The 13,250-nt window shown below is 33.7% G+C and overlaps 1 protein-coding gene across 2 annotated transcripts; it reads left to right on the top strand.

Annotated features, from left to right (window-relative positions):
* Nucleotides 1-8,196: 8,196 nt before the first annotated feature.
* Nucleotides 8,197-12,173, top strand: LOC114415348. 2 transcript variants are annotated; one of them, XM_028379994.1, is made up of 5 exons: nucleotides 8,197-8,664; nucleotides 9,998-10,176; nucleotides 11,030-11,390; nucleotides 11,596-11,678; nucleotides 11,869-12,173. In XM_028379994.1, the coding sequence occupies exons 1-4, from the start codon at nucleotides 8,251-8,253 to the stop codon at nucleotides 11,674-11,676; spliced, it is 1,035 nt and encodes a 344-aa protein (XP_028235795.1). In that variant the 5' UTR covers nucleotides 8,197-8,250; the 3' UTR covers nucleotides 11,677-11,678; nucleotides 11,869-12,173. The 2 variants fall into 2 exon arrangements, with proteins under 2 accessions (XP_028235795.1, XP_028235786.1); XM_028379985.1 differs by having other exon boundaries at nucleotides 11,596-12,173.
* The last annotated feature ends 1,077 nt before the right edge of the window (nucleotides 12,174-13,250 follow it).

Genomic DNA, 13,250 nt, shown 5'->3' on the forward strand with positions numbered 1-13,250 from the left:
CTTAGAAAGCAAAAAAAAAGTTCAAGAACAAGACTACTTCTAGGAATTGATTTAGAACATGTTATGAACTAAATAACATGCATGAATTAGACTCAAAATTCAAAAGATAGGCTAAGAATGACAACAATACATGAACAAATGTATCTAGAATTCAATCAACAAAATAAAATTCAACACAAACTTAGAACATAATGTGACAATTACTATGACTAAACATGACTCTAAGACAACATGGATTAAGTGATTTACACTTAGATTTTTGTGTTTTTTTAATCAATATTTTGGAAGAAAATTTAGATCTAAGGTTCAGCACAAGAATATTATGAATGAAAAATGATAGAACCTAAAATCAACACAAAAACAAGATTCAAGAGTAGATCTACAAAATTTGAACCATAGAAATGCAAGAACAAGTGTAGATCTAAGATTTAATCGGTTTATTTTTTTTTTAATCTACTCTAAAAAGTACCAAACCACAAGACAATGGAGAATAAGATGAAGAACAAGGAATTAAAGAGAATTCACCGAACAAAAAGATAGAGGAAGCAAAAGAACATCACCTAGATGAAGATGCTCTTGATACCACATGATGCAAGCTCCATTGGAGCTTGTAGGCCTAGGATCTTCTTCATCAATGGATTCCTTTGCTTCTTGGAAGATGAATGGCAGCGGAATGGAGAAAGGAAGAGAGAGAGGAGACGCCACTTCAAGGAGAAGATGAGTCTAGAAGAAGCTCACCACCATAGGAGGCCATGAATAAGAGCTTGGAGGAAGAAGGAGATGAATGAAGGGAGAGGGAGAGAAGAGCACGAAATTTTGTGCTCTAAATGAGCTTTGAGATCTGAAGTTTAATATTCAAATGATCAAAGTTCAAAAAAATACACACACATGACCTCTATTTATAACCTAAGTGTCACACAAAATTGGAGGGAAATTCAAATTTCACTTGAATTTGAAATTGAATTTGTGGAGCCAAACTTTGGAGCCAAAATTTCACTAATTATGATTAGTGAATTTTAGTTATGGTTCAGCCCACTAATCCAAGATCAATTCCAAGATTCTCCACTAAGTGTGCTTAGGTGTCATGAGGCATGAAAAGCATGAAGGACATGCACAAAGTGTGACTATATGATGTGGCAATGGGGTGTAGTAAGCAAATGCTCACCTCCCCCTCTAAAATTTAATTGGATTGGGATTCTACCAATTCAATTAAATTTATTTCCAACCACACACATCAAATATCCACTTAGTGCATGTGAAATTACAAAACTACCCCTAATACAAAAACTAGTCTAGGTGCCCAAAAATACAAGGGCTGAAAAATCCTATATTTCTAGGGTACCCTACCTACAATATGGAGCCCTATATACAAGGACCAAATATAATGACATCCTAGTCTAATATGTACAAAGATAATTGGACCCAACCTTGACCCATGGGCTCAGAAATCTACCCTAAGGTTCATGAGAACCCTAGGGCCTTCTTCAGCAGCTCTAGCCCAATCTTCTTGGAGCCTCTTGCTCATGGTTCTAGTGATTGGTCCCTTCCTAGGGAGGATTGCATCATGATCCCTCTTGTTAGACTAGACTTAGCTTAAATAGCTTATGAAAGTTTAGACTAATTTAGCCTAAGCTTTGTCCTCAGATCCCTCTTGTTGAACTAGACTTAGACCAAACAGCATTATTGTAACAACATGTTTAAAACCAAAACTTAATCTGCAGATCCCTCTTGTAAGACTAAGTTTCAATTATGCTTTATTCAAGTTCTAAGGCAATAATACATTTCCCAATGCTAAAGTCACCTAACTATGCACACAAATGGGTGATCAGACTAAGAGCATACAAAATTTAAGCACTGAAAGAAGCATTGAACACAAGAAACACAATCAATTAGATATTAAAATAATTACATCAGCTGTTCTTTAGAAATTCCCAACAAGGGTTTTTAGCCAACCATTATAGAAGAAACCCTAACAATAATGAGATTACAAAACCTAGGTATCTCTGCAAAAGATGCTCCTCTTGCTGCCTCTAGAGCTCTTTTCCCAAAATAGGCACTATGGTGTACTCTGGAATGTTGCTAAAATTATGCTATAAAAGTTCTGTACTCTAATTCTGCACAAGACAGGCTTTAAATAGGCTTTGAATCCGCGACGTTGCGCTCAGCGCCACCCTTGCGCTTAGCGCGAGTAAGTGGATTTGAGCATAGCGCTAGTCGTGCGCTGAGCCTGGCTGAAGACAAATTTTGCGCTTAGCGCACTGATCTCGCGCTTAGCACGCGGCCTTGATATTGATGTTCTGCCAGAGTCTTCTGTCGTGCTATGCGCGCTTAGCCCACTGATGAGCTAAGCTCAACTGTCACTTTTAGCACTTCATGACTTAGCCTCTTTTTCACTTAAAATTGTACAGATTTCATCATTAAATTCAATGGAAATATTCTAGAGATAGCTCTAACCATAAAACAAGATTTATTTACAAACTACTACGAAATAACCATAAATTATGGGAACTATACAAGTTTTGGAAAATGTTTTCTATACAAAAGTTAGTTGTATAAGACGACTAACACTGTCCAAATTAGTTCATCTCATATAAAGTTGAACCTAATAACAACTGTTATAGATAAGAGTAAATCTGATTTACAAATTCAGAAATAGAAAAGAGTAAAAAAAATTCAGAAAAACTAATAACAGAGAAAGATAGGACAGATGAAGTTATGTTGTGAAAATAACTCCATCTACATCAATTCTGCAAGTACACTTACCAGTATCTTTGCATCTTAATTAGTCAGAGTTGTGAAAATTGAGTTCTCTTGTCATTCCACCTTTTTTTTAACACAATGACTCTTGGTAATAATTTCTCTTTATTATTTCTCAGGATATGTTCACTGGAGGGACAGACACAACTGCAGTTACTCTACAATGTTCACTGGCAGAACTAATTAACCATCCGACAATCATGGAGAAACAAGGAAGGAGATTGACTCTATCATTGGCAAAGATAGAATGGTAATGGAAACAGATATAGATAATCTTCCTTATCTCCAAGCCATAGTGAAGGAGACACTGAGGCTTCACCCTCCATCTCCATTTTTATTGAGAGAGTCAACTGGGAATTGCACCATTGCTGGATATGACATTCCAGCAAAGACTCAGGTTTTCACTAATGTGTGGGTTATTGGTAGGGGATCCAAAGTACTGGGATGACCCTCTTGAGTTTAGGCCTGAAAGGTTTCTTAGCAATGATAATGAGAGTGGAAAAATGGGTCAACTTGGAGTCAGGGGACAGCATTATCAACTTTTGCCTTTTGGGAGTGGAAGAAAAGGGTGTCCTGGAGCTTCACTAGCACTAAAGGTTGCTCACACCACCCTTGCTACTATGATTCAATGCTTTGAATTGAAGGCTGAAGAAAAAGGAGGGTATTGTGGTTCTGTTGACATGGAAGAGGGACCTTCATTTATTCTTTCAAGAGTTGAACCCCTGATTTGTGTCCCAAAATCAAGATTCATGCAATTCCCTTTGTATCATGCTAAATACTAGTTCTCGGTGTCACTCAAATTAAGACCAAGTATGAAACCTAGAAGCATTGGATTTTCAATTATCATACTATCAATTAAGAGTGTTGCTTCTTTCTTGTTTTTTCTTTTTCTTTCATTGCTTGGTTGTTCTTCTGAAGTATAAATGAGTTGACTATCCGTGAATTATTCAAATCCTTTCGTTAAAATTTTAGCCAAATTTGTCGGTTTAATTAAAAAAAGTTTAAATAAGTTTCTAATCCCTCAAATTTAAGTCATTTTCGTTTTTTGTCCTCCAAATAAAAAATTACTAACAAAGTTAGACTCCTTGTTGATGTAGTAAACAAAGTTAGACTCTTTTGGTCCCTTAGATTGAAAATTAATTTTTTTAGTCCCTTGAATTTAAGTGATTTTTTAGTCCTCTAATTTGGAAATAATTAATTATGGTCCACAAAATTGATGTTAAGAAAATATGTTGATGTAGCTGATAGTGTGTTATCTTATAGTTTAAACTCTCAAATTTAAGATGACAAGTAATGCTTTAAAGTAAATTTTGAAACAATTTTAAACCCCCAAAATCAGGAAAGCCAAATCAAACATCGTGTTTGCACATTTTAGCTACAAGTCATCATACCTTAGTCCCAAAATAAAATTGAAAAAACCTAATTGTAAGATGAGATGTGAAGAGAGAAAAAGAACATGAGTGGGCAAGAGAGATGTGGAGGGAGAGAAAAAGAACATGAGTAAGAGAGATGTAGAGAGAGAGTGGGCAAGAGAAAAAAAAGAAGCCAGCAGAGAGACGATAACAAGATGAGATGGGACCTTGTCATCGTGGTTGTGGTAGTAGCCACCTAACTGCAAAGTGGGAAGGGGAGACTAAGAAAGATAAGGGGAAATTCTTAAAATTATAATCCTACATTGAGTACTTCAAACCATCGATCTTAAAGACCCAACATATCTAACCTAGGTTAGTTCTAAAAACTATTTTGAATTGAACTAAACTGATAACTAAATTCAACAAGGCAAACACAAAGGCACAAAAATAGGCAGACAACGATAGCATATGAATTACTAAATGTTGGGTTCAACCATTTTTCTATCATGGAAGGAAAAAAATGTTTCACGAACAGTGATACTTACCTTTGATGGAAACTTCACTGATCAACTTCTCCGACGTTGCTTCGCAGAGATTGAAGACACAAAGGCACAGTGCAGGTGAGCTCGAGGGTCACTATAAACACAAAGGCATAATAAGCATTCAATTCCTATGAGGGTGAAATAATCAAACTCGAAGACAAACAATTAAGATGCTCTTTTAGCTGAAACTTCAGCATTAATATACTCAATCTCAGTACATTAATGTACAGAAAAAAAACATGAAAATAGTCTAAAAATATTCTGATTTCATGAAAGGAAATAGACAAGGACATGACAAAATGATAGAGGGCCTTCGTCATATACAAAACCAAACTCGTAAAGATTGACATAACATACAAAAGAGAAAAAGGGATAGCCATTGGAATTGGAATGTCCTATAGTATTATTAGTATATGCAACACATAAGCTGGAAGAATCAAGAAATTGCTACATTAAACATGTGGGTACAACCAAATCAATTGCTATGTTGCCAAGCTTTAGCTTATTGGTTCCCCGGTCATATAAACTATTTGCTATACATAAATGCCTCTTCCCCACTCCACCAACCCCTCACTTTACTCTCCCTCCCTCCATAACAAATTTAATTCAATGCACATCTCAAATCAGGAAAAATATGCAATCCACAAAGTCAACCCTATTCATTTATCTATGCGCATTGCTTAAATTTTGTAGCAAAAATCAGAAGGGCAGCTTGCAACGAAAACCATTCAAACAAAGGAAGAAGCAGACGCCACTCGAAGCAGGGTGCTCACTCACGCTCTAGAATGGGGGAAATCACAACACGATTTATGACCAGAGAGCAGAGAAAGAAGCAGGTTTGCCCACATACCTAAATCGCAACACTCACGAACACGAACTCGAACGGGAACTGGTGCGAAGTACTCGAACTCCAACTTGAACACGAACTCCAACTCCAACTCAAACATGAACTCGAATGGGAACTGGTGCGAACTCCAACTCGAACTCGAACTCCAACTCCAACACGAACTCCAATTCGAACGGGAATGGCAGCTTGAGTGAGGAGGACAAACAGCCTGAGCGATGAGGAAGAAAAGGAGAGAGGGTTTTGGTAACTGGTCGCGTGGGAGGAAAATAGATTTTCGAGGTTTTAACTTATGAATGAGACAACATCGGTTTTTTAAACGTAACCGATATAAACTAGTTGATGTCGACATCGGTGTTTTAAAAAAACCAATGTTAACTTTGAAAACCAATGTTAACTAGTTGATGTTAACATCGGTTTTTCAATAACCGATGTTAAGATATCAATGTTAACATCGGTTTTTGAAAAAACCAATATTAACATCAACTAGTTAACATCAATTTTTTCAAAATCAATATTAATTAAGTTAACTTATTTACAAAAATATCATCGCATTTTTTTTTAACATTGGTTTTTAAAAAATGGATGTTAAGTTTGTCATGATAAATCATAAATTGCAGTGGTGAACTAGAGCTGTCAAAACGGGCCAGCCCAGCCCACGTGGGTAAGCCCGCAACGGGTTGAGCTAAAAGTGGGCTAGCCCAGCTCGGCCCACTTTTGTGTGGGCTAACAAAATGTCAGCCCGGCCCGGCCCATCACGGATTGGTGGGTTATGCGGGCTGACCCACTTTTCTGCCTTTTTTGTAAAAAAAAATAAAATTATTCCAAACAACTTAAAATAAAATCCAATATAAAAATCAAACTAAATCAAATCCAAACATTCAATATTAAAGTGATTGAAGTCTTCAAAATAAATATTCAACATTAAGATAATTGAAATTTAAATATCATCAAAAATAAACTTCTAAACTATTGAAATTAAACATTAGAGTCATGGACTGTGAAATCCAGAACAACTTCCTCTTCTTTTTCAACATCGCCATTAATTTCATCTACAAAGACAAAATAAAAATAAACAATATCATTAATAAGTCAAATAAATAAAACAACACACATATTCAAATTTCACTTGAATTTGAAATTGAATTTGTGGAGCCAAACTTTGGAGCCAAAATTTCACTAATTATGATTAGTGAATTTTAGTTATGGTTCAGCCTACTAATCCAAGATCAATTCCAAGATTCTCCACTAGGTGTGTTTAGGTGTCATGAGTCATGAAAAGCATGAAGGACATGCACAAAGTGTGACTATATGATGTGACAATGGGGTGTAGTAAGCAAATACTCACCTCCCCCTCTAAAATTTAATTGGATTGGGCTTCTACCAATTCAATTAAATTTATTTCCAACCACACACATCAAATATCCACTTAGTGCATGTGAAATTACAAAACTACCCCTAATACAAAAACTAGTCTAGGTGCCCTAAAATACAAGGGCTGAAAAATCCTATATTTTTAGGGTACCCTACCTACATTATGGAGCCCTAAATACAAGGCCCAAAAATAATGAAACCTTAATCTAATATTTTAAGAACAATTATTGTTATGCTTTTACCCATTACTTGATATTGATTATGAAAGTGAGAAATTATATAAATGTGAAATTTACTCACATTATTGTTATGATTATTTTAAGAACAATTATTATGATTATATGCTATAAAACTATACTCATATCTTTGATGATTTCAAAGTTAAGTTAATTATTTTATATTTTACTCTTTTTACTTATTTAAATATTAATAAATATGAAATATACAGGTTATAAGAAAATATATGATAAGTTATTTTAATAAATCATAATATTTGATATATTGTATTTTATGATGATAACCCCATGAAAAGATTGATCATCAATATGTTTAATTTTAAAAGATATTCATAATACTTACAAATTTCATTTATAATGAATTATTTATAATAAATTATAAAATAAAAAAAATTATTTTATAAATATTTTATAATGCAAAAGTTTAATGAATTTAAATTTAAATAATTATAAATTTATATTTACTATTTTCTTTTTAATTTATACACATAAGGAGCAAATCATGGAAATTTTCAATAGGCTTAAACATGTTTGAAGATAATACCTACTTAATTAAAAATATAATTAATTTTTTTACTCAATTTTAATGTAATTATATTTAATATGAAACTAAATATTTAGAAAAAGATAAATTTATTGATATATATATATATATATATATATATTAAATAATATTAAATACCAATAAAATATTAAGAAATTATATTTGTAAGAAATTAAGAAAGGTGCAGGCTTTTTGCCTTTCGGACCATTAACAAATTATTATTTGGTCTTGTTCTATTGCTGAATGTGAATGGCCACGTGTGTGGCTAGCTACAAAATAAAAATTTAATTTCTTAATAATTATAAATTTATAATAATAATAATAAAATAAAATAATATATTATTTAAATTTGATGGGTTGATAGGCTGACCCACCAATCCATGGGTTGAGCTCATCTAACCCACGGGTTAAGTGGGCCGGACTAAAAAATTACTTGTACCAATTTTTTTTTTTAAATTGAGCTCGACCACCTGTAGTCCGCAGTGGGCCGAAACCCATTTTAACGGCGCTATGGTGAACGTTAGTAATTTAATAAAAGAAGAAAAACAAACAAAAAAAGAGAGACCCATTTTAACGACTATCCCGAGCTGTAGAAGAAGATATGAGGGGGGTGTTTCTTCCATGGAACCCACCTTGCTTCCACGACGCACTCCATCTCCCTTCCGTCTCACTCCTGCCAACGAGACCCTTCTTCTTCACCCTCTCAGCCTCCTCCACCCCCTCAGCGCCCGTGGAGTCCGCGTCGCAGCTCAGCGCGCGCGAGAGGAGGCGCGCGAGGAGCGAGAGGAGGGAGACGAGGAGCGGCGCGAAGAACTGGAGGGAGGTGGTGGAGGAGAGGCTCATGGAAAAGCCCAAGAAGCAGAAGGGCTCGTGGATGGACGAGCTGAACCTCGACAATCTCGCCAAGCTGGGTCCACAGTGGTGGGTCATTCGGGTCTCCAGGGTTAAGGGAAACGACATTGCGCAACTCCTCGCTCGCTCGCTCGCCAAGAATTATCCCGATATGGAGTTTAAGGTGATTGTTTTTGTTCTTGTTGGTTTGTTATCTGCCTTGAAAATTTTATTCTTTGGGTTCTGAGGGATTGGTAACTGCTGTTTAGGTGGATAAGGACGAATGGTTTAGACTAGTTGTTCACATTTTTTTTCACAAAAATATTAAATTTGATTTTTTATAATTCTCTTAGAGAAAATAGCTTATACACAGTCATAACCAACGATAAGTTTTTTAATTTTTATGATAATTATTATTTTGAAAGTCATATCAAATCAAATAGTAATTGGATGACAATGTAAAATTATTTTACATTATCGATGCATGGTCATTTAACTCTAATTTTTATCTTTTAACTATTTAATATAGTTTATTTGATATGAGAGACTGAAAATAAAAGTATTGGGTGTAGTGTAGGTAGTTTAGAGAATAGTTAAAGGGTAAAGTAGTTGTTAGCTTAGAGAGGAGTTGAAGTATAAAGTAAACTAATGACAAGTGGAGACCAAAAGAGAGTATTTTCTTTAATTAATATAGTTATAGATTATAGAAGTTATAGATGAAAAAAAATTGTAAAAAAAAAAAAGTAAAAATCTTGAAAAGAATGTTCTAGTATTTATTTAAGGCTTTAAGTGCATATTTAATCACCTCTTCTTAAGTGAAAACTTATTCAGGAGTTAGATCAGGAAGTTTATTGAAATGAGTTAGAAGAGTTTATTTTAATAAGCTTTTCCATGAAGTTTATTAAACATACTAAGAACAGTGTACAATAAGGTTTTAACTTGCTTACATAAGTTCAACTAAGTTTTCAACCATTCTCATGATAATTTTCAGTAAGCTTCATAATTAAGCTGGTAAATAAGTTCTTAGAAGTGTTTAATTAAGTTAGTTAGTCAAATATATCCAAAAGTTAAAAAGGACAAAACTTAGATGCAGTTACAAGTGTTATTGGTGCTGCTCTCCAATTTGAATTGGAATTTCACTTCAGAGGTATATGTTGACCTTTATTGTGAACCTTTATTACACGAATTATCAAGATGAAACTCCCATTTCAATTAGAGAACAACACCAAAAGCATCTAAAGAATTGCATTTAAGTTCTGCCTATAGCTTCTTAAAATCTTTTATTTTGTTGTTGTTCATTTTAACTTGGACAAATGGTTTTTAGTTTGCTGTTAATTTTTATGAAAAGTGCTTGTAGTCTCCTTGTTTGAATGAGTTTTAGAGAATGGCCATGTTAATTGATGTAAAACAACCCCACCAGCTTAGGGGATGAAAAGAAAAAATTGAATTCAGTGAATGAGAAGTGATGTTCCATATAAGTTTATTTTATTTATTGATTTGGTAGTGTTTGGTTTTAGATATATGCTCCATCTGTCAATGTGAAAAGGAGATTGAAGAATGGCTCCTACTCCGTTAAACCAAAGCAACTGTTCCCAGGTTGTGTTTTCTTGAGATGTGTGATGAACAAAGAACTACATGACTTCATAAGAGAGTATGATGGTGTTGGAGGCTTTCTTGGTTCCAAGGTTGGAAACACGTAAGAATCTGCTGCTTCTGCCTTTTGTCATTTAGAATTTTGATGTAAATCATTTTATGCAAAGTTGGGTTCTTGGGCAAGGCAAGATGCATGATGATAGTTGAGAAGTTGAATATATGTCTTCAATTCATTAGTTATGATAAAGTGACCTGACCACAATCTTGAAAACAATTTCAGACAAGCAATCATCTGAATGAAATTTCTATCTTGTTTCCATTGGTTTACTTGACACGTTAATCAATGGTTAAAGTACAAATTTTTTAAGTTACACTCTTTACTGAATGCAAAGTTTGATAAATATAGACTCTGTTTGGATAAGTTTCTCCATAAGATCTTATAGGAAAAGAAAATAAGAAGGAAAAATGAAATAAGTTTCCCCATAAGAATTTATAGAAGAAAATAAAAAGGAAAAATGAAATAAGCTTCACTACTAAGTAATAAGCTATGATTAGCTTTGCATAAACTTAAAATCAGTTTTTTGGAGAAGCTAAATGATTTTAACTTATTCATAAAGATAATTTTAATTATGCATAAGCAAACATATAACTTATGCATAAGCTAATTTTAGTTTATGGGGGAAACTTATTTCATTTTTCCTTCTTATTTTCCTTCCTGTAAGTATTTATGGAAAAGCTTATCCAAACAAGCTGTCTTTGAGCATTGAGGGGTATATCTGATCAAGTTATGATGAATTCAGTTGCTAAGATTTTCTAAGATTTCAAACAGGCAGTATCTTTTTAGTTTGTCTACACTTTTAAGTTTTAATTAATGATTTCAGATGTTAAAAATATCTTAAATCTAATGCTTCTAATGCATATATACTGAAAACTCGTAATTATTTTCACATTTGCAGAAAGAGACAGATCAATAGACCGAAGCCAGTGTCTGCTGAAGATATGGAGGCTATCTTCAGACAAGCAAAAGAAGAACAAGAGAAAACTGACCAAGCTTTTGAGCAAGAAGAGAAAAAAGCTGCCCTAGACTCTGGGATTCGCAATACAGAATTAGAACCCGATGATATTTTAAATGCTATTGTTGATTATAAGTCTAAAAGGGGATCTAGAAAAGCTTCTAACCAGGTCAAAGCCACAGATGCTTCATCTACTCGAATCAATTATAAACTCCTTGTTCCAGGTTCCACCGTTCGTGTTCTATCTGGAACATTTTCAGGGTTTACAGGCACCCTCAAGAAGCTGAATCGAAAAACCAAATTGGTGAGCTTCTTCCTTAACATGCATAAATTGACATAAAGATTATTTTTCAGACACACACAAGTTAATCTGATTAAAATTGCTGGAATGCCAATATGAAATAAAAATGCTTATGAAAGCTGTAAATAATGTGTGAATTAGCGGGTCAAGTAATTATGTGAATTCTTTTCTCCCTTCTTTGTAGACTCAAATATCCTTCTTCATGCAGGCCACTGTGCATTTCACTCTATTTGGGAAAGAGAACATAGCAGACATAGACGCTAATGAAATTGCTATAGAGACAAACTGATGGTATGCTTCACGTGTCCAGCAGTAATCATAGAATCGCCAGTAGTATTGAAAAGAAAAGCTTTGAAGAGTTGCACACTGCATGCTCTTTCAGCATTTTTCCATTTGTGGATGAAGCTGGATTTCTTTATAGAGAAATAAATGCATTCTTATATCTTACCTGGAGCTTACTTGTGTATTTTGAGTCATGCAGAAGTTAAGAAATTCACTGCAAGTTTAGCAGGACACAGGTGGAAGCCTTTTGCTGGTGCTTCATTCCCAAAACTGAAATCTTAGATGTATACGCGCTGAAAGCCTAAAATATGAGGTTTGTAGTTGCATTATGGTATTGCTAATGCAGATTTCACAACTGAATCCCTCATTCCCACTGGCTCTGTAAAAGGAATTGATAATTTGACATAATGAATGAACTTTGTGATTATTGAGTTAAAAAGCATGAGTTGGATTTGTACAACTTTGACTAAAAACAAATTAGGATGACGTGACGTAGTTTTCTTCTCCATTGTGTACATGTTTAATTATTTTTTTGGAAAAAACAATAAAAAAATCTTGAGTTCTGAAACTTAGTAATAATATTTCCTATATAATGCCTTATAGGCTCAGTGCCATTTCTAACCATTTGTTTTGTTAACTGATACCAGATATATTGTGTTAAGTTTTATTGAGAGATTAAAGAAATAATTGACATATCATCAGTTACTTACTGGGTTGTCTAATGTAACGAACATTTGTTGATTCTCTTTAACAAATGCTTGAAAGGTAACATATCGGATGAAAACTATCTTCATTCCCTGCGTCATTTTAAATTGCTATTTTGCCAAGTCAATAATTATAGCTATGTTGGTCACTTGGTTGTTAGAAGTCATGACTACTGGTTCTATGAATAGGAGGACAATGTTAATTTTTAAGTCATACCCAAGGCATGAATTTGAATCCGTAAATAAGAATAATCAAGGCATCACTTGAATCAATCACCCATTGGTAATGTTATCAAGACGGTTCATAAGAAGAAAAGTATTTATTATTGAATCAATTACCCATTGGTAATGTTATCATTAATCAATGTTTAGAAGAAAAAAAATTGATACGTAGGAATCAAAATAGAATGAGAAGGATTATAATAACTCACATTATGGGCCTGTTTGGGTGTAAGCTTCTCTAGAAGCACTTATAGAAGAAGAAAATAAGAAGAAAAAAATGAAATGAGATTCTCTATTAGCTAAAATGAGTTTTCCATTACCTAATTTGTAGATATCATCTCATCTTTTAGAGAAGTTATATTGGTGAGCTTCTAAAAATTAATTCATGGAGAGCTTATTTTTACTTATGGAAAAGTTCATCTCATCTTTTTTCTTCTTATTTTCTTCTTTTAGAAGTGCTTCTAAAGAAGCTTACCTAAACAGACCCTATGTCTAATCAATTGAACTGAACTAAATTCCTTCGTAATGTTTAGAAAATCAAATCAGTTATTGAATTCAATATTTAGAAATGACTGATATATGGTCTATTGTTTGATAGCTTAAGTTAGAATTTCAATATTTCTTTAGTAAAATCATCTACTGTATAAAAAAAAAA

Source organism: Glycine soja, chromosome 1 (genome assembly GCF_004193775.1).
Source record: "Glycine soja cultivar W05 chromosome 1, ASM419377v2, whole genome shotgun sequence".
In the NCBI taxonomy this organism is placed as follows: domain Eukaryota; kingdom Viridiplantae; phylum Streptophyta; class Magnoliopsida; order Fabales; family Fabaceae; genus Glycine; species Glycine soja.

What these genes read in the sequence shown, in the direction of transcription:
- LOC114415348 (XM_028379985.1), top strand. Translation starts at nt 8,251, where the DNA reads ATGAGGGGGGTGTTTCTTCCATGGAACCCACCTTGCTTCCACGACGCA. An exon ending in ATCCCGATATGGAGTTTAAG is followed by an intron (nt 8,665 to 9,997) that starts GTGATTGTTTTT and finishes GTTTGGTTTTAG; the next exon opens with ATATATGCTCCATCTGTCAA. An exon ending in TGAATCGAAAAACCAAATTG is followed by an intron (nt 11,391 to 11,595) that starts GTGAGCTTCTTC and finishes TTCTTCATGCAG; the next exon opens with GCCACTGTGCATTTCACTCT.